We start from the raw sequence: 26368 nt of genomic DNA, 5'->3' as shown, positions 1-26368 counted from the left end.
ATCCTGGGAGTTGTAGTTGGTCAGGAACCAGGGAATCCTAAAACACATGTAAAACAACATCTCTCAGGGTTCGATAGCACAGAGACATTGCCATTAGAACGGGATCAAACTGCATTAATTTTACAGTGTGGATGTACCCTACCTCCTTGGTGGGAAGAACAAAGTAAAGATTTCCTTTGACTTTCTTTGCTGCTTTATCTCTCTCTTCAGGAGAGATAAAGTGGGGTATAAATAAATTTAATAATAATAACAACAACAATACATTAGGTCTGCTCAGGACTTTTGCTTTCTCTATTGCTGTTCTCTGTAGCGATGATGATGATGATAATAATCATAGTGAATTTATTCATAATAATAATAGTAATGAATGTGCTACAACATCATTAAAATAAGAGACCAAACACTATTAAAAGTATTTTAAACACTATTAAAAGACATGCAACAAGATACACAGAGTGAAAATACAAGTTAAAATCCACTGGAAAAAAATTAGATGAAAATTCACCATTTAAAATTGAATGGATTGGCCTGACAAAAGATGTATTATTATTGTTATTGTTCTGGTTATTATGCATTTTATAGTGTGGATGGACCCAAAGTTACTTGGACCTTGGAAAACTACAACTCCCAAGATCTCATGCCATTTAGACATGGCAATTATTCATTCATTCATTCTACAGCATAAGTGGACCCAAAGTTACTTGGACCTTGGAAAACTACATCTCCCAAGATTCTGTGGCATTGAGACATGGCAGGTAAAGTGACAAAGTTAATTTATTCTATAGTGTAGTAGATGGACCCCAAGCTTCTTGGACCTTGGAAAACTACAACTCCCAGGATCTTATGTCACTGAGACATGGCAGTTATTCATTCATACATTCATTCTGCAGTGTAGATGGACCCAAGCTTCTTAGACCTTGGAAAACTACAACTCCCAAGATTCCATGCTATTGAGACATGGTAGTTAAAGCATCCAAGTTAATATTTTTTCTACAATGTAGATGGATCCCAAGCTTCTTGGACCTTGGAAAACTAAAACTCCCAAGATCTTATGCCATCAAGACATGGCAGTTATTGTTATTCATTCTACAGTATAGATGGACCCAAGCTTCTTAGACCTTGGAAAACTACAACTCCCAAGATTCCATGCTATTGAGACATGGTAGTTAAAGTATCCCAGTTAATATTTTTTCTACAATGTAGATGGATCCCAAGCTTTTGGACCTTGGAAAACTAAAACTCCCAAGATCTTATGCTATTGAGACTTGGAAATTCATTCATTCATTCAACAGTGTAGATGGACCACAAGCTTCTTGGACCTTGGAAAACTACAACTCCCAAGATCTTATGCCATTGAGACTTGGCAGTTATTATTAAAGTATTATTATTCTTCACTCATTCAACATTATAGATGGATCCCAAGCTTCTTGGACCTTGGAAAACTACAACTCCCAAGATTCTATGGCATTCAGACATAGCAGTTTTAAAGTGTTGTCAGACTGCATTAGTTCTGCAATAGACCCTTGAGGGTAAAGGCACTGGGGAAACTACAACTCCCAGCATTCCATGGCGGTTGGCGTGCATTGTGCTTTTGGTCCCAAGAGAAGTTTTCTTCGATCGATTTTATCGGCTCTCTGCTCGCCACTCCTCCCCGCGGGGCGATGGAACGATCGATGTCTCCGCGCTCCGCTAGCGCTCCCCGCCTGACTGTTCTGCCTCGCGCCTGCGCAGTGGCGTCCGACAAGATGGCGGCTCCGCCGGGAGCGCTGCAGGAAGAGGCTCTGAGGCGGAAGGAGCGGCTGAAGGCCCTGAGGGAGCGGACCGGGGCGGCGGCGAGGCAGGTGAGTTGGGGGCCGGTCTGGGGGAAAGGTGCACTAAGGGTTGGTGGGCTAGTAAAGGGATTTGGTGTCCTTGAGCCCCGGATGTAGGCCCTTCAAAAGTACGCAGCGAGGGGAAAACGATGGGCCTGACGTCACTGTGACGTCACGGCTGCTGGGTTCAGCCAGGCCCAGGAAACTATTTTTCTTCTGATGCATTATTTTTCATTTATTATTATTCATTATTAGTATTCGTCATATTATTACGTATTATTATTACGTATTATTAATAATTATTATGTATTACTAATTATTATTCGTTATATAATTATTGCTCATTATTATTATATTGTATATGCATATAATATTAATATTTTGTAATACAATATAATACTAATAATACTGCTCTTCTCACCCCGCAGGGGACTCAGAGCAGCGTACAACATATATTTAGGCAAAAACTCAATGCCACATTATACAAAGCAAAGAAAACATAACAAAAAAATCAGTAGAAACAATCAACATATAAATATAATTTAAAACCATTAACATTAAGATATTAAAACATAAAAATATAAAAACAGCATCCCAGTACACCTTCCCCCTCCCCCTTCATGATCTTAATGTCTTCTTTGGCTCTCTTAGTTATATATTATATATTGCATGTAATATTATTCACAATATTACAATATATAGATACAGTAGAGTCTCACTTATCCAAGTTAAACGGGCCGGGACAACTGCCGTGTCTCAATGGCATGGTTGGGTTAACAGTGCTCTCTGGATGCAAGTCAAGTACAACTCTTGTAAATCTTGGTGAATTCTCCCCAGACCTCTTGTTCAGTTGCTGATCAATTCCTCTGATAACAGTGTGCCATAGGAAAGGGTAGCAAAGGGTTAAGGGAGAGGAAGTGGGTTGGGTCATGCAAATTAAGGAACCCTGGGATGTCCATTCTGGAGGAAAAACAGAACATCTAGGATGAAATTGTCCCCCCATGAAATCCTTCACTTGGGTGAGGGGCGGCAGGATGGTGTTTGTGGAGGACACGGGCAGGGTTTGGGCTAAATGTTCATGATGCTCACTGTAACCTGCATGTCAGTGGAGGGAGGGCCATTGGTGTCTCCTGCTCAGTGGAAACTACCTGTTTGTGAAAGTGGGATGTTGTCTGTGTAAGTGGACAGTTCCTCCATAAACACACATACACGTTTTTCACTTATATTATTATGTGTTTAGATGTATAGATAGATTAAATTATTGTTCATTATTATTATTATTATTATTATTATTATTATTATGCATTACTATTACTAAATATTATGCATTATTTATTAACATGCATTATTATTATTATCAATTGTTATTACTGTTCATCTATGCTTAGAGATGGACAAATCTGGCTGTGCCACAAAAAGGAAACTGAATATGCAGCCCAAATGGGTTCATAATAATAATGGTAATGTTATTATTATTGTTGTTGTTATTAATTGCATTACTATTTTCATTATATTATTTATATTATTATTCATCTATGCTCAGAGACGGAAAAATTTGGCTGTGCCACTAAAAGGAGATTGAATATGCAGCCCAAATGTATTATTATTATTAATTAATATTTTATGCTCAGAGTTGACCACTACAGGTCTATTATTCATCTATTATTATTATTATTATTATTATTATTATTATTACTATTATTATTACTACTATACTCACAATAAGATTAGTACACAGCAAACAAGATCACTATGCAGGCTGTTGTATTGGATCACACGTAAGACGCTTCCCAAGTGTATAGAACAGGGGTCCCCAAACTAAGGCCCGGGGGCCGGATGCGGCCCTTCAAGGTCATTTACCTGGCCCTCGCCCTCATTTATAATATAATATTTTATATCCATTTTAATAATATAATATATTGTATATACATATGATATTGATAATATCATTTTATACAATATAATACTAATAATAATACCATATAATATTAATTATATGTTATATATTACATATAATATTACAGTATAGTGATATAGTTCAATATAGTAATATATAATGCTAATATTGTGCTATGCTAATAATATAATATACTGTATGTACATACAGCTGCTCTGAGTTCCCTTCGGGGTGATTAGGGTGGGATATAAATGTAGTAAATGAATAAATAAATAATTTTGGACTTAAGCTCGCCAAAAGTCTGAAATGACTTGAAGACACAACAACAACAATCCTAATTAACCTGACTATCTCATTGGCCAGAAGCAGGGCCACACTTCCTATTGAAATCCTGATAGATTTATGTTGGTTAAAATTATTTTCATTTTTAAATATTGTATTGTTCTTTCATTGTTATTGTCGTTGTTTTGCACTGCAAATAAGATATGTGCAGTGTGCATAGGAATTTGTTCGGGTTTTTCCCCCAAATGATAATTCGGCCCCTCAACAGTCTGAAGGATTGTGGACCGCCCTCTGCTTTAAAAGTTTGAGGACCCCTGGTATAGAACTGTGTAATGATTCTGCGAATAATGTGTGCAGATTTGAGTAGGGTAGCCTTTTGCAGCTAACAGATGGTAATTTTGTCAGTGCCAGTTGTGTTTAAGTGCTGGCCAAGGTATTTAGGCACTGCACCCAGTGTGCCGATCACCACTGGGACCCTCTTGACTGGCTTGTGCCAGAGTCTTTGCAGTTCAATCTTTAAATCCTTGTATCGTGTCAGCTTTTCCAGTTGCTTCTCTTCAATTCTGCTGTCGCCTGAGATTGCAACATCGACGATGCAAACTTCGTTTTTTAACATGATCGTGAGATCAGGAGTATTGTGAGAGCCCATTGAACAACACAGGGTGCATCCACACTGTAGAATTAAAGCAGTTTGGCATCACTTTAACTGGGTGACTTGGAAGGTGCTGAATAGACTGCTCTCGGGTACCACAAGACATAGAGCCAATCTTAAGAAATGGTGCCACAAAGTGGAGTTGACAACATGCGAGTGTGGAAAAGAGCAAACTACAGACCATCTATTACAATGCAGTCTGAGCCCTGTCACATGCACAATGGAGGACTTTCTCACAATGACACCACAGGCACTCCAAGTGACTAGCTATTGGTCAAAGGACATTTAGTATAATGCCAAGTTTTTAGCTTTGTTTGTGTTTTTAAATACATTATAACTGTACACTCAGTTCACTTCTGAAATGATAAATAAACTAAAACAACTATAACAAGGGTTGGCCCTGTGGAGAAACTCCATTGCTTCTCCAGCTTTCCCTCTCCCTTTACACAGAGCACTAATAAGATTACTGTAATACGCAAATCTAATGCACACCCTAACTTTCACAATGTAATTTGGGCAAAAAAGATGTGTGCTAGAGTCACATAAATATGGTGATTCAAAGGAGGAATGCCATTGGGTCACTGTCAGCGGAGGCTGCTTCCTGTCTTCCTTGTCATTGTTTGTTTCCAAGCAGAGAACGGTTGCTCCGCTCCGTCCGAAGCCTTTTGTCTTTTAATTAGAAAGAAAGATGATCGCTGAAGGTTTGCCGATGCTCTCCTTGCCGCCGGTGCCCCTGAGGAGCTACGGCCCTATGAATTATCCATGATGAGAATAAAGTGATATGTCTGGCCCATCTGGCAAGATAAACTGCCTGCCCCACAGCTCATGGTTTATTAATAGTTCAACTAATATAGTTTTTTAAAAGCTCCAGAGGAAAAAAATTGCCTTTGATGAGGAGGCTGAATTCTGGGAATTTGCTATACTTTGCTTTAGAGAACAGCATTTGGACTGGTGCAGTTGGTGGGTTTTGTGCAAGGCATATTGAAATAAATAGTTTTTGGAATATAATTCCTAAGCAGCAAGACCCATGTAATTATGGATAGCTGTGGCTTCACTTGGCGGAGGGAATGGTTTCTAGACATTTTCTAGGTTTTCCAGGAATTTCTAGATCCTCCAATACAACTTTATAGTGTGTTAGAATCAGAAGACAGACAATTCAATGGTGTTCGGTCATATCCATGCCTTCATCTAACCATGGTCCTGCCAGGAATGTATTCCCTGCCAATATGGGGGTCTTACTATAAACCTTTCATACAACTATAATGTAGAAGATAAAAGGAAATAGGGATGCTACATTACAGGACCTTATTATTGTTGTTGTGTTTATTTATACCCCACTTTTTACCTCCATAAGGCTGCTTACATTAAAAGTATTTCAATACAGTTTAAAATCTACAAATATATAAACATATGAACCGAATTAAATACTACTGTAACTTTAAATGATGGAAGAGGTATTACTTCTGGGTGTGTATATATGAGCTCAAGTCTCCAGTTGATTGATGGTGACCCCCAGATTTCATAGGGTTTTCTTAAATAAGGAGTACTTGGGTAGTTTTGCCACTTCTTTCCTCTGAAATAGAGCCTGGTAGCTGTTGACTTGTGAGCAGCTGGAGTCACTTCATTGGGGAAAGCCAGTTCTGAAAATTACATTTTGGGGATGGGAGTGCAGCAATGTAAGAGAGTTACCAACTCTTAAAATAAGAGTACAATCTTTGGAAAGAGGAGGCACTTGGGATCATATTTCAAACATGTATTGAGTAATGGAGGAGAGAATTATAGAAGCAAACCAGCCCCTCCTTTATGTTTTTTTGCAAAGCATTTGATTGTGTAGCTAATGAAAAACTATGGATTGCTCTTAAAGGGTTATCAGAAGTTGAAGTCAACTTGGCAACATATAACGGCATAATCTTTTATAAGACACAAAGCAGAAAAGAGAAGGTGTGTTTCGCTGTTGAAATTTGGTTTGTGGCTTACTCTAGCTCAGGCCAAAAGTTTGAATCTTGTGTTCCTATCTAAATTCAAAATGCACATGGCTGAATGCATTTTCAGCAGTTTGGTCACGGTTTATCTGGTTTGTGAAAATCATCCACTGCTGTTTTAGCAAACAATTGTTGTCAAGGCTCAGGTTGGATAACAGTGAACGGATTTTAAGGGGGAATGCACACTGCATTCTTCGAAATTTAAATCAGTCTTTACAAAAGAAAGTATAAACTAAAAATTACTTTGGTTAAAATGATACCTGCATTTTATGTTATAGTCAGGTGCATTAAGTTTTCCTAATCACATAAACAGAAAAAGTAATCCTCCCTGGCTTGATAGGGTTAAGCACTTTGAAACCCAATGGAGTTGGGAGAGATTTAGGCGCATGCTTTGGTTTCAAGTAGCAGACCAAAGAGTGCTTAAATCTTTCCATGTAAACCGGCTTGTTTAACTTTCCTCAGATCTTATCTGTGTAAGACAGAATTAGGATTCAAGGTGACCGTAACAGACCAAAATAAAGTGGATTTAAGCAAGAATACTGTGATGAATTGCATTATACATGAAATCGCATGCATATGAGATAGTAGTCACATCGCTTGGCAGCAGTACAGTCAGACTCCATATCCACGGGTTCTGTATCCATAGATTTAATTATTCATGACTTCAAAATATTCAAGAAAAAAAATCCCAAAGGAAAACCTTGATGTTGCCATTTGAGAGGCACCATTTTACTATGTATATTGAACATCCATGGATTTTAGTTTCTAAGGGGGTTCTGAAACTAAACTCCAGCAGGTATTAAAGGTTCACTATAGATTATTATAAAAGGATCTTAGAGTCTTTGTAGATCCCAAGATAAATATGAGTGTGCAGCATGATATGGAACAAGCCAATGCAGTTCCTTCACTTACTAGTGTTGCTTTTATGGCTTTGGTCAGACCTCATCTGCTTCTAGCTCTGGGTACTACAGTTAAAGAAGAATATGGACAAGCTGAAGGTCAGCCAAGATGACCAAAGGTCTGGAACCCAAGCTTTATGAGAGATCACTGAAGGAGTTGAGTACAGTTATGTTTGGAGAACAGAAGGTAGAGCAGTGACATGTTAGCCTGAATAAATACCTGAAGGGATGTCATGTAAAAGATGGTGTCAGCTTCAAAGTACATGGAGCAACGGATTAACAAGAAAAGTTATTTCACCTAAACATTAGGAAGAATTCATATACTGTTCTGTTGTGGAGTAGACTGCCTTGGAAGGGGAGTGGACTTTCTTGCTTTAAACCAAAATTGGATGTACACCTTTCAAGCAAGGAGTTAGATTAGATAAGATAGCCCTTGTAGTTTCCAGCTCTTAGATTCATGATGCTAAGCAGAATTCAGCTAGAGGAGGGTGACCCAAAATGGTGAATATTCTGGAAACCAAGCATTATAAGGAATGGTTTATTTAGCCTGGAGACAGAGGACTGAAAATGGAATATCAGCAATCCTCAAATATCAAAACTGTCAGATGAGAGACAGAACTATCGTGTTTTCTAATGTCTCAGAAGTAGGACTGACAGAGTAAATTCAAATTTTTAAAAAAGGAAGTTTTGGGGAAATGGCGATGTTTGCCGATGTGGCGTTGATGTATTCCTCTCTCCACAGAAACACCCTTGACTTGTCCACAGGTCATATAAAAAGCCAAGATTTTGGCCCCGAAACCTGTCCTTGTATTATACATGAGGTTTGGTTATATATGAATATATACATTAACTCTTCTCTGGGCCAGTTAGTGGCCTACAGTTATGAGGAGGAACTTACATATAAATAATATGGTCTGTTTGAATGATCCTGGGGATGATAGGAGTTGCAGTCCACACAGCCTTGATGGTACCATGTTGGGTAGTGCGGTACAAGATGACCATCATTTCCTCTGACGGGTGGCTGTTTCTAAGGTTTTCATCAGTGTGTTTGGTTGGAAACAATTTCTAACCCAGCAGTTGTCTATTTTATTTCTTGAACAACCCCACAAAGCCAGGATTTAATTGCAACCCCCCCATCCTTTACAAATTTATTTCTTGGAAATGAGGTGTTGCTTGGAGTTGAGAAACTCAGACCCGCACTTTGCTGGCAAAGATTGTAGGAGGTGTTGGGGAAGTGACAGCTCTGAAGGCTTGCACTTGTATTTTTAAACCTGTCGGCGCCAGTCGGTACAGTGGTATAAATAACAGAAAGTGGAAGGGGATTAATTGCAGATAACATGCACTGAGCCAGCCGAGAAGAGTGGGAGGATTTTCTAAACAGTTTTACAAGTATTTGGGAAATGTGGGATTCATAGCAGAATATGAATGTGGGATTCTTCCTCTGTAACTGTGCCATGTCAAGCTCTTTACTTTAGTGCTCTTGTCTTGGCTGTTTTCCCCATTCTTGTATTTACTTTGGAGGATTTCTTTCTTGGAACCAAAGATGAGAAGATATTGTTTCCTTTAGAGCCCACAACTTGTGGGACGTATAGACTATCAGGTGATGGGCATCATGGTGCAATGTCAGGCAGTTGATTGCCCGTCTAAGAAACCCTCTGTTATAGCAGAGTTTTGGGGTTTGCTTATATTGGCCAGAAATCCAAATTGAGTCATTCCTGATTTCAACGTCCAGGGACTTCTGGGGATGATCTATACCAGGGGTCCTCAAACTTTTTAAGTGGAGGGCCAGTTCATGGTCCTCAGACTGTTGAGAGGCTGAATTATCATTTGAAAAAAAATGAACAAATTCCTATGCACACTGCACATGTCTTATTTGTAGTACAACAACAACAACAACAACAACGAAAGAACAATACAATATATTTTTTAAAAAATTAACCAACATAAATCTATCAGGATTTCAACGGCAAGTGTGGGCCTGCTTCTGGCCAATGAGATAGTCAAATTAATTAGGATTGTTGTTGTTGTGTGCCTTCAAGTCATTTCAGACTTTGGGCCAATACAAGCCACGATAGCCCGAGGATGGAGGGATGATACAAAATGGGATGTAGAAACCTGGTGGGCTTATATATCAGAATATATTATTAACGACTTCATCATTCAAAAGAAAAATAGCCTAAAAGATCAAGACTGGTTAAGGAAATGGACTGTGCTAATCGACAAAATAGACGGAGACGAAAGATACCGCACCTTGAACTAGGCACCTTGAATTCAGACTTTGTGCAAGCCTAAGTCTAAAACTGAAGGCGGGGGCCAGGTAAATGACCTTGGAGGGCTGCATCCGGCCCCCGGGCCTTAGTTTGGGGACCCCTGATCTATACCCTAGGAGTAAAAGTTTTACAAGGCCTTTCGCCTTCCCTAGCAAAGAGTGCTAGGGTCTCACCAAACTATAACTCCCACGAACTTACAGCGTTGCATTAAAGTGGTGTAAAACCTGTGTGCATTTTATAGTATAGATCCATTGTTAGGTCTATGAAGTCTTACACTACCAGCTTCTTTCTCTCAGACTCAAAGGATGCAACAAGATCCTTTGTGTCTTAAATCTGGCTTGATTCTGAAAACAGAATTCTACAGGAGAAAAAGTGAAATAGCTACAAATGTATGAAATAGCTTTATTCTTCTCACCTGTTTCCCATATTTCCCCCAGGAAGAAATATAAGGTGTGGGGAGGTAGGAAAAAACCTACAAGTTGTGAGTCTGACTTTGGTATCCATAGCGGTTTGTACAAAAACACTTAAGAATCAAGAATTTTGGGTGTGCTGGTTGGAAGATTATAGTATGTACATTAGAAAAAAGTAACTTTTTGGGTTCTCTGCAGAGACATATAGGTCCTGGGTTGGATTCTTCTGGAAAATTTGTGATAGAATGTGTTACTGGTTTCAGTTATGCTTTTTTGGCATTATACAGCATTGAGAATTCCTGTTTTTGGGGGACATTATAGCATGGTTATTCCACTTTCACTGTCATGGTTCTGCCCTCTTGGAATCCTGCAAATTGCAGTTCTAGGGAGGGCATTTAGTATTCTCAAATGCCTTACCAAACTACAAAGCCCAGAATGCTGTAGGATGGAATGATGGAGTTTAAATTGGAAAAATAGTGGCATCATTCTGTAGTGTGGACGGACTTGAAGCACTAACCATTAGGCTGCCAAAGTGCTGCACCACCAGCTTGCTTGGTTCTCCTGAATGGTCTTCCTTTTTATGGTGAAAGCGTTATTGAAATGGCTGTCCATGTTCCCCTCCTCCTATTCCTAAGACCATTTTTATTAAGGAGTTTCTGCAATTCAAATTCATCTTTGTTGGATTCCTGACCAAGTTCCCCTCTTGTTTCCAAGCTTATCTTCCAGAGATAACAGCAAGGACTGGGGGTTTCCACAGTTCCTTTTGTGAGAAAGTGAATTTTTTCAAGGATCTTCCTGTTTGGAAAGGGCAAATGAAATGCGTGATTAAAGTATGCTTTTATGTTTAGTCAAGATTCGCCTTGGAAGCTGTGCTATTGAACTTTCCCTTGTCGAACAGCAATCCTTTTTTCTGTACTCGCTGGAGGTTGTGGTGTTTTGTGTGTGTGTGTGTGTGTGTGTGTGTGTGTGTGTGTGCTTTTTAAAACATTTATAAAGAGATGGGGCTCAGGGAAACTAGGCTAATGATCAACTCCAAAAATGTGCTGTTAGATTTGTCTTGCACCCACATGGGAATGCTTCATTAGTATGGGCAAAGCGTGCAATTTACATCTCCAAACAGCTCCCTGATGTTTTTCTGAAATTAACCTGCTTGTTCCATAAAATTTTTTTTTGACTTAAATATTGTAATGGCAAACAGCCTAAGTTAAAAAAAAAAGCTAGGTGAGAAGCTTGCAAGACTTGATATTTCTAAAATTGGACCATTTTCTTATCAAGCAGGGAAAAATGCACTTAATCACAGCTCTGGTTGGCTTATATATCTAGCAGGGTAGGATTGCCATTTCTAATTATGAATTAGAGAGAAATGGCTTCTTCATTTCTCCTTTTTTAAACATAGGTCTGGGTGAAATGGAGGAACAGCTGAGCCTGAGGGGTTGCAATTCAAATGCATAGAGGAGTTGTTTGGATTTTGTAAACTTGGGAGTTTGAGTCTCATTTAAGAAAGGAAAGATGGGCATTCATAATGGCGATGATGATGATGATGGTGGTGATAATAATAATAATAATAATAATAATAATAATAATAATAATAATAATATATTTTTAAAATTGTAGTTTTGGTAAAAGCTTTCAGATGTACATTTTTAAAAATATTTCTCTTTCAACCTTCCTGATATTCCCTTCAAGACATGATGGAAATTATTTTAAATTTTGAAATTAGGTTGTAAGTCTGGTACCTTATCTCGAGCCACACAGAGAGGTGGCTAGTAAATAAATGATTTATTAATAAAGACATTATTAAGTATTATACTATGTGAAAAATTCTCTTTCTGGTTTGAAAGTATTATTTCCTGTTTGTGTGGTACTTACTTTTAAAGTAGTTGTTCTTCTCCAGAAACTTCATTTTTGTGGTTGCCACAAACTATATTGAATTGGTTGAAACTCTATGAGATATTCATTGAAAAACTGTAGCAAAAGGTGCTGCAGGATGTACCGCAGTTTAATAAACTTTTCCTGTGTATTTGCGATAGAACCAATTAGGAAATGACATTTATAACCTAGGAACAAAAATCCTGTTACATAGTGTTATTGATAAATACAGTAGATTATGATGACGCATTGTATAACACCTCCCTTCTCAGTGGGGGGAAGAGTTTGCCAGAAATAGTGTTTCCTATTATCCCAGTCCTGCAGAGAAGTCTGCAGAAACAGTTGTTGTGTGACTTCAAATAGTTTCTAATTTAGGGGCAACGCTAAGAGTTTTCCTGAGGCTGAGAGTATGTGACTTGCCTAAGATCATCCAATGGGCTTCCATGGCTGAGCAGAGTCTTCAACCCAGGTCTCCAGTTTAGTCTGCAGACATAACTGACCCACAAAATGACTTCAGAGCTCATATACAGGCTAGAATGTCCAGAGCAGGCATGAACAAATTTGGGCCTCCCAGTGATTTGGACTTCCATTCCCACAATTCCAGCTGTTAAGAATTGTGGGAGTTGAAGTCCAAAACACCTGGAGGGCTTAAGTTTGCCCATGCCTGGTCCAGAGTGTAGGGAATAGTGCCTTTTTGACTGGCACTCCCCATAATCCATCAAGTTGGGGATTCTGGGAGTGTCAGTCCAAAAGGAAGAACCTTCCCCAAGCCTGAAAGGACTGCCAAGGAATACCAGGTAGTAAAAGTTATATTTCAGGAGGATGGAATTCCTGAGATCTCCATGAATCAAAATACACACAGGCACATTGTGTTTTAAAAAGGGAGTGAAACATCAAAATGAATTGTTTTTTCACTTCCACTCTCAATGCTCTGGTCCAAAGTCTGAGTGATGAGAAAATCCAAGGGTACTCTTTCATTCTTTGGAAGCTCCAGAAAGGAAATGTGCAAAAAGCGTGCCTGCCTGAATTTCCATTTCAAGCCAGGTCGTGTCTGGAATGCAACTGTCAAAGCAGTTGTTGCTCATTCTGTTAATTGGACTCTGTGCTAAACAGATTGATTGCTGTTATTATCATGACCATTATTTTTATATTTCTGTGCCGCTTTTATCTCTTGATCAAGAGGCAAAGCCTCTCACATTAAAAAGACTCACAATGTACAAATATTAAAATAGAATTAAACATGCAATTAAAGTAAAACTTCTTTCCTTAAAAAAAAGCAAAAGTGGCAACTACTAGTGATGTCAATAGCCCTTGAGGGAGGCAAGGACAAACTTGGGCCCTCCAGGTGTTTTGAATTTCAACTCCCACAATTCCTATAAGTTGGTTACAGGCTGTTAGGAATTGCAGGAGTTGAAAGTCCAGAACACCTGGAGGGGCCAAGTTTGCCCCTGCCTGCCTTAAGGTACCAGATCTTGTCTTGGAAATTAAGCAGGGTCAGTCCTGGTTATTTATTTATTTATTTATTTACTACACTTATATCCCGCTCTTCTCACCCCAGAGGGGACTCAGAGCGGCTTACAAATCAAATGTACATAATGTGTTGGAGTCGATATTTCAGAGGAAGGAACTGGCAAAAAAATCTCCAAGTCCAGAAGGACTGCCAGTGACTGCCAGGAGTTGAAATAACAACAACAACAACAAAACAACTACTACTACTTTATTTTTGTACCCTGCCTTCAGAAGAAGGAATGGGCCAAACCACTTGGATTCCTTGTCTAACAAAACCCTGTGCAATGCATGTGTTTGTTAGTGCGTATGTCCTTCAGATGTCCTGGCGCTATATAGAACTTCATAGATCATCACAGCACTTGGAATTGTGCCCTTGAATTGTATGCCTCCTTCTGTGGCCTTTAACCATTGCATTGACTACGTGATGATGCTTTGATAGAATGTTAATTTCCTTATTTTTGTTTTTTGGTTTGACTCCACGTTTTTTGCTGGAATTGTATAACCTTGGTCTTTCACTTCAGAAGTCTGCATACATTTTGCCCCAAACTTACCTGCCTGTGTTCATATAGCAAAGGGAATTGATGCTTTATTGATTTGGAACACTGAGGGATATTTGAGTTTTTGAAGCCCTGTCCCCTGCCTCTTTGTTTTTCTCTCTGTGTGCCTGGAGCCATAATATTCCGGCTACGACTTCCATCATTTCCATAGCAACCCTCAGTGGAAGATTATGGCTTCAATGACTTCAATGAGGAGCGAGCGGAGGAGCAGCGGCTTTAGAATTTGCTCCTGGGCAAGATGGGGAAAACAGCGGAGAAGATAAGCACATTTGCTCCGTGTAGAATGTCAGAAAGATCTTTAAATCCTGCATGTCCTGACAAGAGGACTGTGGGGAGAAACTGGGCATTTTTCAGGCGCTGTCACCATTCTTGCAAGCATATTCCTGCAGAGATTGGGAAGCAAAATACAGTCATCCTTTCACATTCACTGGGGTTAGGGGCACAGGGACCCCTGCTAAAGTAAAACAAAACCTGTGTAAATAATAACATCGCTATTTTATGATCTCTAGGAATGTCTAGTTTCTCCTGTCAGTGTTTGTTAGATTGTATTGGAGGGCCTAGAGATTCATAGAATCATAGACTTGAAATAGATCTCAAGGGTCATTCAGTTCAACCCCCTTCTGCCAGGCAGGAGGACACAATGAAAGCACCCCTAACAGATGGCCATCCAACTCCTGCTTAAAAACCTCCACAGAAGGAGACTCAGCCTCTCTAGATTATCTCTTAAGAATCTGTATGTCCTTCACCATGACTCTATGATCAACTTTTGTCAGAGGTTGACCAATTCCTTCCTCCGAAATAAACCCTACAGTGTCTGGTATTGGTTGGTGGCCACCTATTCAAGTATTAACCAGGACTGACCCAGCTTAGAGTCCAAGATGAAGCAAAGCATGTCTAGCTTTACTCCGACATGCCGGTTGCAATGGAAATGATGTTAGTGGCAGTCCAGAAAATAGTTCTAGAATTAAACCTTTAGTTTAAAAAACCCTGCTGTCCAATAATGCAGTTCAGACTGCTGGTAGTTTGAGCATCACTATTTTGGAGGATTGATTCAGTTACAAAAAAAAAAGTTCTGTCTCATACCGCCCATCTATAGGGTCTCTGCTGGGTATTTCCCCTGACTCTGGCCTGTTGCTTGAATTGAACCCGGTTGAGGAACGGCGATAATGAAAGTATAGCAACTGAAAAGCACAACCACTCTGCACGTCCCGTTTGCCACCGCAGAGCTCATTCATTTCCCCCTTGCTGCGTCTTGCCTTTTCAATTTATTTTGCTCGGGCAATTCACAGCGGAAAATTGCAGGGATAGAGAGCACTTTTGGAGTGAAATAAGATTTAAGCCCAAGCGCTGAAGAGTTGCAGGTGCAGTGTGGACACCATTGATATGTAGTTTTGTGGTCTGCCTTGTACATATATGCCTTTTCCTTTCCAGTCAACAAAAATCCAGGCCTGATGCATTCTTTCATTTACATAAATTCTCCCATCTCTTCTCTTTCCAGAATAAAGAGGATGGTGCACCTGAGGCCAAGCAGTTCAGAAACGACAACGAAGAGGAAGAGGCACCAAAACACAAGTAGGTTTCTGACTATTCTCTCTATGATTCAAGCCTGCAGTTTGGATAGGAATTGACATCTTTATAAACATCATTCTTGCAGGCAACAATGAATATTTTTTTCCAAGAAAGTTTTGAATCCATTCTCTTTGGAACTTTGAGTTTGGAATTCATTATTTCCCCTCCAAAAACCTGTGTGTGGCCTTTTATTTGCACTCATTTTCTGCACCAAAAATTCATTTTTGTGTATGTTTTTACCCCTCACATGGAATAAATCCATAGTCTGATTTTCAGATAGCATATTTACATATATTCCTCCCATCCTTAATCTGGCCTAGCTCCATATAAATTTGCAATTGCAAATCCTGAGCCAAGTTGTGGACTTGGGAAGGAAAGACCAGCTTGTTTATAAGGAGGAAATTAGCTCTTCCTGTTAACGAGGCAACAAGGAAAATGAGCTGCGACATGTCATGTTACGTGATCCCAAAGGTGAATAATGAATGCCCTGGATATTGTCTTCCTTGTTCTCTGTTGATCAGGGCTAAATGTGGAGCATACAATGAAAATGAGGACCCCAAGTGGCTAGTCATTGTCTTATCCTCAGCATAAGGAATAGAGGCGTATTGATTGAATCTGAAGATGACTCCAAATTGGGAGGGATAGCTAAGGCCCCAGAGGACAGGGTCAGCATTCAGAATGACTTCAAGAGATGAAAGAGCTGATTGGCCAAGACTAGCAAAAAGAATTTCAAAAGGGACTACTCTTAGGCAATAAAAATGAAATGCAGAGATATAGGATGGGTGGCACTTGGATTAAAAACAGTCCATGATAAAAAAGATCTAGGGGTCCTAGTAGACCACAAGCTGAAGATGAGTCAACAGTATGATGCGGCAGTTGAAAATAGCCAATGTGATTCTAGTGTCTATGTTGAGGGAGGCCATAGTCCTACTATATTCTGCTTTGGTCAGCCTGACCTGGAACGGTTGTGTGTTTGATTCTGGGCAAAACAATTCAAGAAGGAGATGGACAAGAAGGAAGATATCCAAAGAAGAATGGCCAAAGTGGCCAAAGTTCTGGAAACCATTAATCCCTCTGAGGATTAGGGAGCTGGGATGTTTAGCTTGGAGAAGAGAAGGCTGAGAGAAGGGGACATGAGAGCCATGTTTAAGTATTGGAAAGGGTATCACATTGAGGAGGGGACCAGCTTGTTTTTCGTCTCCTGAGATGAGGATATGGTTTAGTGGATCCAAACAGCAGGAAACAAGATTCCACCTAAAAATTGGGAAAAACGTCTTGACAGTAAGACCTGTTCAGTAGTGGAATCCATTTCTATCTGGAGAAGTCTTCTCCGAAAGTGTTTTTAACAGTGGCTAAATGGCCATCTGTTGGGAGTGCTAGGAGTGGAAGAATGAGGTTGGACTAGATGAACCTTGAGGTCTCTTCCAGCTCTAGGATTCTATGACCCCCTCTTGCTGGAACTGCTGGGGGATTCTTCTCTGTAGAAGCGTAATCCTCTTTCTTCCATCAGTGTTTCTTTATAGCAGTGCAAAGCTTTTCCAAGCTTGGCCTTATTAGTTCTAGGCCGCCTCCTAATAATGGAGCCTCCCTGCCATGACTTGCTTTGAAGATGAGTTGCAGATAAAATCTCAGAGCTGTCCTGACCTCGAGTGTGCCTTGATGTCGGCCATTGTCCTGGGGCATGGTTGTCATGGTTGACTGGGGATGTGGGGCAACATCTCCTAATGGTTTGGACCATCAATGGGACGCTTTGCCTGATCAGTTTTGTGGATGGAGATGGGACATTAAGCTCGAAGTGTGAGAAGTGGTGGTTCTCCTGGTGTTCAGTTTGGAAGAATGCCTTCTTGATAAGATTTATGACTGTCAGTCTTGAATCTGCTTTCTCTGGAGAAGATAAGAGGGACCCACATGGTGGCAGTGATTGCATAGACTCGCCTCACGCTCGGATTTGGGGCAAAAAACTGCTTGTTTGTGCCAGTGTGCAAATTTTGTAAGAAAATAAGATTTCAGAGTCCTTCAGCCTCCTTCACCATTATATTCTGGCTGAAAAGAATTGGAGGCATTGCAGATGTGGTATCATGTAGCTGAGGAGACATCCAGCTTGTTTATTGCTACTCCAGGGACAAGGACACAGTGGAGCAGTGGCTTCAAAATATGGGGAAGTACTTCCTGGTGGTTAGAGCTGTTTGGTAGGGGAATATTCTTCCTGGGAATCCATCAGTTTCCTTCTCTGGAGGCTTTGAAACAGAGGCTATCTGCTGGGAGTACTTCAATGTTGTGTTCCCGCGAGGCAGAATGGAGTTGGATTGGATGACCCCCATGGTCTCCTACAATCCCACAATTCTATGGAGACTTCTGCTTCTCCACTTAAACACTGTAAGGGATATTACAAGGCTCTGGTCATCAATTCAGCACGTAAATGGCTCCTTCAAAAGGTCATCAAGTGGTTTGCAAATCGTGTGTGCTAACGTCCCTGAGTTATCTTTTTGGCATTCCAGTAAAGCTTTGGAGACTCTTATCGCCAGTCTGGTATTAGTAACTGGCTGAAGCTCAGTCCAGATAAGACAGGTTTTGATGTGGAGGCGGGGAGAGTGAAGTGGAAAGCATGCCTTAAGTGGGTGGGGTCATACTCCTTCTGAAGGACTTCTTTGATGCTCTGGGTCTGCTTCAGTTGCCTGTTGACATGCCTTTCCAGTCAGTCTGCCCTCTTTTTTGGGTAGATGGGACAGAATCATAGAATCCTAGAGTGGGAGGAGACCCCAAGAGCCATCTAGTCCAATCCCTTTCTTCCAGGTGGGGTTTGCCTATGCAGTGGCCTCTGTAGTCACCTCTCAGTTGAGTTCTTGGGAACTGTTTTGAAGGCATGGCACTGGTTTCTGAACCTTGTTTTACTTCAGAAGGCCTGCACAGTATCTCCCAGTACTTAGAGTATGTGTCAGCCTCCATAGGACCTTGGAGGGCCAGAGCCTTTGAGGGTTCCACATCCACCCAGTAGATGGTCTTTGAGAGCAGACTCACTGTGCTTTGGTCTTGTTTGGGCTTTCACCCAAAGGAGACATTTTTATCAACAGGAGGTGGTCCGGAAGGCCATTTACTATTAGAAAAACAGTCTCTCCAGGACCTAAAACAAGCTGGAAAGTGATAGAAAGGTTTCCAATAGTTCAAGGTAGTTTTTGGAGGGCAGTTTCTTTTCTGGAACAATTTATAGTGGGGCTTGGTAAGATCACAAAAATAAGAGTGACATCTGATCCATGGGGTGGATTTCCCCCACTCCTGTTAAATCTGAATATCTCCTCTATGCTGGGTGTTTTCCCACTGTGTTTGCAGATGGGCTTGTGGTTTAAGGAGCCCTGGAGCAACCTTTGGACATGGTGGTGATGGGTTTCTAGGAGCTGAGGTCCAGATAAGTAACTTGAGGGGGAAGCAGCCAGTTAAGATATCGAATAGTATATCCCGCAGTGCTCACTGTGTACCACATTTTGAAAAATAAATGAAGGTGGATTTCAAAGGCTGGGGTTTTAGATACTGCTCTTAGGGAATTGTTAACAACCTCTTTGGGAGACTAGCTGGGATGGGGCTCAGATTTCTGACTTTGTTGGTTTTTCTGGTGTTCTCTCTCGTAGCCCTGGGAACCGTGGGAAATACAAATATTCAGAGAGGGGATTGGATTAGATAGTTCAGTGCTGAACAGATCTTGGTAAAAAGCTAATTTTTTGAACTACAACGTTTTGCATGCACCATTGACTGTGTTGGGTAGGGGATGAGGGGGTCTGGAATCTGAAAAGTACCTTTTCCCAGGATCTGTTGCAGAGCAGGAAGTTCTCCTCCCTCTTGTTTCCTGGATCTTGTGCTGTGCATCCCGTGAACTTTCCCAGGGGACATCTTGCCAGTAACAGCCGCTGCGAACTAATTGCTCATGGCACATTTGGGGGAGTGAGAGCATCGTGTCTAGTGTTTAATGAAACGGGCTGAGAGCTTTTCATTAGAAACGTAATAAGTTGCAAGGTCGAGTGGGAACTGGGAATCGCCTGGAGAGCGTCCGTCCATTTTTGACGCTGCGGAACTCAACAAAGGCCTGGCAGGGCAGCCAGTTTTTATTGTCGGCACAAAGAAAGACAAACCTTCCCTTGAGACAAGTGCACAGGCTGTGTTATGTATGTACAACCAGCCCCCCATATCCATGGATTCTGCCCTCCATGGCTTGAAGATATTGCAACCCTTACCTCCACTATTTCCCCTAAAGTAAACCAAAATACCACTACAGACTACCGTTGGGCCCAAACATAATTAATTTCAACAAGGTGAAAGGTTTGGCATTACACTTAGGTAGAAAAAATGAAATGCATAGAACGAGTGACACTTGGCTTGAAAACATTACATGTGAAAGGGTTTTGGCTTTTTCCCCTGAAATTATTTTTATTAATTATTTGGCAGAAACAGTCTAATATACAGTCAGAAAATATACATTCAAAAATAATGAAACGTGTCTAGATCTGTATTCAAATGACAACTTGCGCAAAATAAATTTAACATTCTTTGCTGTTCACTTTAATTCAAAACATTTTCAAAGCAAAATCCGCCAGCTACTTCTCCCCCCTCCCTATCATATACAGACATCCTAGTTTTTTTAAAAAAGAGACTTCTTGCAAGGCAGGGAATATATCTTCATGATCAAGAGAATTTCAGAGTATGTCTAAACACATCATGACGTCACATTAGTAAAAAAAAAACCATAAGAATGAGAACAGGCAATAAAATGTAAATAAATAAATAAAAAAAATATTTTCTGTGTTTTGAGCTTTTTTATTGTTTTACATACACCAGTATGGATAGCTATAAAAACCCAATCTGCATAAATTGAAAGATGTTTAAAGGGTTTTGACTTTCTGACTTCTCCACTTTTCCTTTATAGGGAACTGAAGTTGCGGAATTATACTCCAGAAGATGAAGAACTTAAGGGACGGATAGTGCCTCCGGCCAAGCCGGCCTCAGGTAAAGGCGTGCCCGGGACGGAGAGCTCTGCCAAAATGGAGCAGAGTTCAGTCTCATCTGGAACTGCTGAAACATTTTGGAGCATAACTCACAGATTCCTCCAGATAGCATTTTCAGGGCATCGGCGGGGAGAAATGTAAAGTGCTACTTTTGGGTTGGGGATAATGAAATGCAGGGATATAGGAAGAGTGACACTTGACAGCATTTTGTGTGAAAGAGATCTAGGAGTCTTAGTCGCCTACAGGCTTGAGTATGAGTCAACAGTGTGACGCTGCAGCTAAGAAAACCAATGGGATTATCGCCTGTAGCAACAAGAATATGGTGTCTGAGATTATGGGAAGTCATAGTCCTACTCTCTTTTCCTTTGGTCTGCTTTGGTCAGACTTCCCCTGGAATAACCCTGTCTCCAGTTCTGGGCAAAGCAATTCAGGAAGGAGATTAAGAAGATGGAAGCTGTCCAGAGAAAGGCCACCAAAAGCATCAAACCATGAATCCCTCTGAGGAGTGACTTAAGAATCTGGGAATGCTTAGCCTGGAGAAGAGGAGTTTCAGAGGGAACATGAGAGCCAGGTTTAGATATTTAAGAATGTGTCCCGTAGAGGAGGGAGAAGCCTTGTTTTCTGCTGCTCTGGAAACTAGGACACAACGGAGCAGTGGATTCAAATGGCAAGAAAAGAGATTCCAATTGCAGATTGGAAAGAACTTCCTGATAGCACTATTTGAAAGTGGAATAGGGCCTTTTACCCTAGCACTCAAGACCTGGCTCTTTACTAGAGCTTTTAATCTATGTTAATTTTATTAATATTTGTATGTATGTATTTTTATCCTTTACAATTTTATCTTGTAAATCGCATAGAGCATCGTGGATGGAGGGCGATTAATAAGTAATTAAATGATGATGATGATGATGATGATGATGAATATGCTCCTGCCTTGCAGTCAGGTGGAGTGTTTCAACAGAGGCTGATGGCCATCTGGTGGGAAAGCTTTAATTGTTTCTTCTTTCTTGGCAAAAGGGGGTTGGTCTGGTTGGCCTTTGGGTCTCTTCTAAATCTAGGATTCTATGGAAAAACCCCTCCCCTTTCAACTAGTAGGGAACATGGAGAAGCTTTGAGAGAGGTCTATGAAATGCTTTGGGGAGGAGGGGGCTTCTTGTGGCCCAGCCCCACTTTGTATTGCACTGTTCACATATGCTGTGGCATGAGTGTTAAGAAGGAAATACTTGGTTCAGAGATCCTCCCATAATTATTTCTTTGCTGATTTCAACCTGCTGGCAAAGTTTTCTTGTCTCTTTCTGCCCTCCAGTGGAAGACAAGGTGAAGGACCAGCTGGAAGCGGCCAAGCCTGAACCCATCATTGAAGAAGTGGTACGTTGTTGTTCCCTGCCTTTGCTATGCAGGCAAGCTTTTCACATATAGGTGAGGGATCTTTTTATGGGATTGTTTTGGGGTTTTTTTGGGGGAAAAATAATTTATGATAACAAAAACAACAGTGACAATGTCATTTATAATAACAAAAACAACAACAATTTATTTGCTACTTACCTCTCATGGCAGCTTGAGGCAGGGTACAACCTAGTTAAAATACATAAATAAAACAAGGGACTATAAAAATTACATACATTAAAAATAGAACAATGTTTAAAACTCCTGTATTAATAAAATTAAAATTAAAAGTCATAGTTAAAAATTGACTGGGTAGGCCTGCTGGAAAATTACCCCAGACCATTATGTTCTCATGGTAGTGTAGGTCATCTGGAGTGATTTCCAGATGGTTTTACATATTTTTTTCTTTTTGGAGGAATCTGGGAACTTTGGGTAGATGGTGGAAAGGATGTAGAAAAGGGACTTGTGAGGTGAACGCATTTGTGAAACTGGCCATGTTCCAGAAGCATTCTCTCCTGACGTTGATATTATACCTCACAATCTCTGAGGATGCCTGCCATAGATGTGTGTGAAACGTCAGGGGAGAATGCTTCTGGAACATGGCCATACAGCTTGGAAAACACACAACAACCCTGTGGTTCTGACCGTGAAAGCCTTCGACAACACATTAATAATAATAATCTTTTTCTTCCTCTATTCCTAGGATTTGGCAAACCTTGCACCTAGAAAACCTGATTGGTGAGTATGTCAGTATGAAAAGACCTGGGAGTCCTTTATCCTTTCTTTTACAGAATTAAGTACTTAATTAATTAAGGATTTCATAGAGAAGGTGCAGCCGATTAATATGCAATTAATAAGGCTTTGGCGGAATTGCAGGAATTAGAGTCTCAGGAGAGATTGCAAAACAGTGGTTTGGTTTTCAGATTCCTGCCTGCTCAACTGCAATTTCCAATTTATGGTGATGCTAAGGCGGGTTTTAAGGGCAAGATTTATTCAAAGGGGGTCTGCCTTTGCCTTCCTCTTGCCTGGGATCACACAGTTTCAATTTCCTCCTCTTCCTTTGCAGGGATTTGAAGCGAGATGTAGCCAAAAAGCTGGAGAAACTAGAGAAGCGGACACAGAGGGCGATCGCCGAGCTAATACGTGAGTGATCAGCAGGCGGATGGAAAGGTTGCGCTTTTACACTCGCTTTTAATCGTTTTTAGAATTTTGTTGTGTATTTTTGTGTTCCATTCTGGGAGGAAGCCAGCATTCCAATGCAACCAAAGAACAAATGAATAAGAAAAGGTCTACAGGGTTGGGAGCAAAGTTCAATTGGTTGCGCCCATGACAGTTTGAACCTCACTTATCTGGAATTTCATTATCCAAAACTCTCTACAATCTAAAATTTTGTCCCCATGTGTGTCTGAGATAGTCTTTTCTTTTTGATGGTTCAGTGTACACAAGCTGTGCTTTATGTACAAAATTATGTAAATAATTGTTTTTATCATTATTTATACCCTGCTTTATCTCCCCTGTAAGAGACTCAAAGGAGCTTAACATTAATAATAATAATAATAATAATAATAATAATAATAATAATAATAATAATTCATTTTTTTAATCCCGCCACCATCTCCCCGAAGAGACTTAGGGCGGCTAACATGGGACAATGCCCAAAACAAAACAGAATAAAACAATTACAACAAATATAAAAACAAAAACATCAATCAAATAAAATAAACAATTTAAACATTTTAAAAAATACAATAAAACACATAAAATCAGAACAAATGAGTAATAATAAATACAACATCAACCATCAGACTCTAATGTTCTAATGTTTTGATGTTGATGTTTTATGCTGGTTTGAATGTTTATACTATTTTACCTGTTTTACATTGGTTTAATTATGCTGTATTTGATTGTATGTTGAAACTGGGCTTGTCCCCATGTGAGCGGCGCCCTGAATCCCCTCTGGGGAGATGGGAGCGGGATATAAAAATAAAGTTGTTGTTGTTATTATTATAACCGCTAGAGATAAAAGGGGTCGGGCATATAAAAACACAATATCCAAAGCTTTTAATAAAGTGCATAAACAAGTGTCAGATAGTCAACTGGGATAATATTGGATAAGGTAAGTTAGAAAGGAATTAAAGTGCTAAGAAGTAATGTCTCAGTAAAAACACATCAGCATACAATTTAAAATAAACATGCAAACATTAAAACAGGATTAAATATAACAGTATCAAAAGATTCCCAGATAAAAACCATTAAAATGTATTCAAAATCTATATCTATCTATATCTTATCTATGTATCTATATATCTATATCTTAGAAATTGAGATGAGCAGCAACCCCCAGAGTCGGACACGACTGGACTTAATGTCGGGGAAAATTTTTACCCTTTACCTTGACTACCACCAGTTCCTCAATACTTTATTTCCCATACCACCATATTTCACCACAGCAATGTGTGGCCAGGCACAGCTAGTATATAATATATAATTAATATTATTATATTGTATTATTAGTATTAAATTGCATTACATTATAATATTATATGTATATACAATATATTAATTGTTATTTATTATTGTAAATTATATTGTATATTATATACTATATATATATATATATACACACACACACACACAGATATACATATACACACATATACATAGACATATATTTAACTCTTTAAGTGCTTGACTCACCTTTTTGTAATTAAAAATACCTAGTTAATTCTTAGTATTTCTCACACACGTTTCTCTTCTAGGAGAAAGGCTAAGAGGGCAGGAGGAGAACCTGGCATCGGCGGTGGACTCTGCGAAACAAGAGGAGAGCGATTCGGACTGAAATGCTCTTGCGTGTGGCTGAGGTGGTCTGCGAAGACACATCCTTCACCTTTTTGAACATATAGGATGCCAATCCACAAGACAGTGCATGTTGGACACAAAGGTTTCTCCACATATGTGAGAGAGTCATCGCAAGAGGGAATTAAGAGGAAAGGCAAGAGGCAAAATACAGTTACTTGCAGGCCTGTATCCATGGAGGCAACATCTGTCCATTGAAATGACAGTGAAACCATCTGAACAATAACAGAAGAGAACCTTAATATTCATTGCAAAAATAGCAGGTCTAAATTGAGAAATTGCAAGGTGGATGGAGAGGCAGGCCCTTGAAAGTGTTGTGGGTAATTGGCAAGCTTAACAAGTCTGGAACATTTCCTTTGGAGCACTACAACTCCCAGAAGTCTCGAAATAACCTCTCTTGCATTGTTAAGTTTGCAACTTGATCTTCATTTTCAGATGTTCCCCTTTTTTAAAAAACAAAAATATTGCCACTCCTAGTTTTTATTCTCAGATTGTACTGATAAATATGGAATTATTTTTTTAAGAATAAAAAGTTGTAAACGTAATGAACAAAAATCTTGTGTGTACTTTATAATACCTTTTGGGGGAAAGAATGTAAGAAAACCATAGCTTATTTTGCCGCCTTGAAGAGAAAAGCAGGACAAAAATACAGTAGACTTTCACTTAACCGTAACTCAAGCAATTGGAATTTAATTAATTAATTATATAAATAGAACCAATTCTTAAGCAATTGGAAAACAATTTGAAGAAATAATAATTTAAATAAATTCAAGAAGTTTTATTTATAATATAGCAACATGTGTTATATTAAGTTTGTCTTTATTTGCTTTAAATTACTGTATTTCGATATCTGGTAAACAAAACAGTCAAGTGTGGGCTAGGCAAAACTACGGTTAGGTGTGACTGTTAACTAGTTAAGTGAACATACCCAATAGGTGATTCTCCCCAATACTTCTCCTTCATTCAGGAAAGAAGTGACGAGTGGAGTGCCATCAGCAGGGTTCCGTCCTGGGCCGGTTCTGTTCAGGATCTTCATTAATGACTTAGATGAAGGGTTAGAACTAGAAGGCATGATCATCAAGTTTGCAGATGGGACCAAATTGGGAGGGAGAACCAATACTCCAGAAGACAGGAGCAGCATTCAAAACAATCTTCACAGATTGGCGAGATGATTGGCTAAAACTAATACAGTGAATTTCAACAGGGACAAATGCAAGAGACTCCACTTGGGCAGAAAAACTGGAATGCAAAGAGACAGAATGGGGGACGATGCCTGGCTCGACAGCAGGACGTGTGGAAAAGACCTTGGTGTCCTCATGGGGAGGAAGGGGAACATGAGCCAGAAATGCCATGTGGCAGCTAAAAAAGCCAATGGGATTTTGGCCTGAATCAATAGGAGTCTAGTGTTGAGATCGAGGAAAATCATGG

General features: G+C 39.8%; 1 protein-coding gene across 1 annotated transcript; it reads left to right on the top strand.

Annotated features, from left to right (window-relative positions):
• Nucleotides 1-1646: 1646 nt before the first annotated feature.
• On the top strand, nucleotides 1647-25485 carry ccdc12 (coiled-coil domain containing 12). Its single transcript, XM_008122398.3, has 7 exons — nucleotides 1647-1841; nucleotides 15637-15710; nucleotides 20620-20699; nucleotides 22005-22066; nucleotides 22788-22822; nucleotides 23151-23227; nucleotides 24844-25485. Exons 1-7 carry the CDS (start codon nucleotides 1662-1664, stop codon nucleotides 24921-24923), a joined length of 588 nt encoding a protein of 195 aa, XP_008120605.1. The 5' UTR covers nucleotides 1647-1661; the 3' UTR covers nucleotides 24924-25485.
• Nucleotides 25486-26368: the final 883 nt, after the last annotated feature.

The sequence above is a fragment of the Anolis carolinensis genome, chromosome 6, assembly GCF_035594765.1.
Source record: "Anolis carolinensis isolate JA03-04 chromosome 6, rAnoCar3.1.pri, whole genome shotgun sequence".
Lineage (NCBI taxonomy): Eukaryota > Metazoa > Chordata > Lepidosauria > Squamata > Dactyloidae > Anolis > Anolis carolinensis.
Note: the sequence above shows the minus strand (reverse complement) of the source record. Positions and strands in the feature narration are given on the sequence as shown.

Excerpts from the sequence above, each read along its gene's own strand:
- ccdc12 (XM_008122398.3), top strand. The coding sequence starts at position 1,662 with ATGGAACGATCGATGTCTCCGCGCTCCGCTAGCGCTCCCCGCCTGACT. Across the intron at positions 15,711-20,619 it reads GAAGAGGCACCAAAACACAA|GGAACTGAAGTTGCGGAATT; the intron begins GTAGGTTTCTGA and ends TTTCCTTTATAG. Across the intron at positions 22,067-22,787 it reads AACCCATCATTGAAGAAGTG|GATTTGGCAAACCTTGCACC; the intron begins GTACGTTGTTGT and ends CTCTATTCCTAG.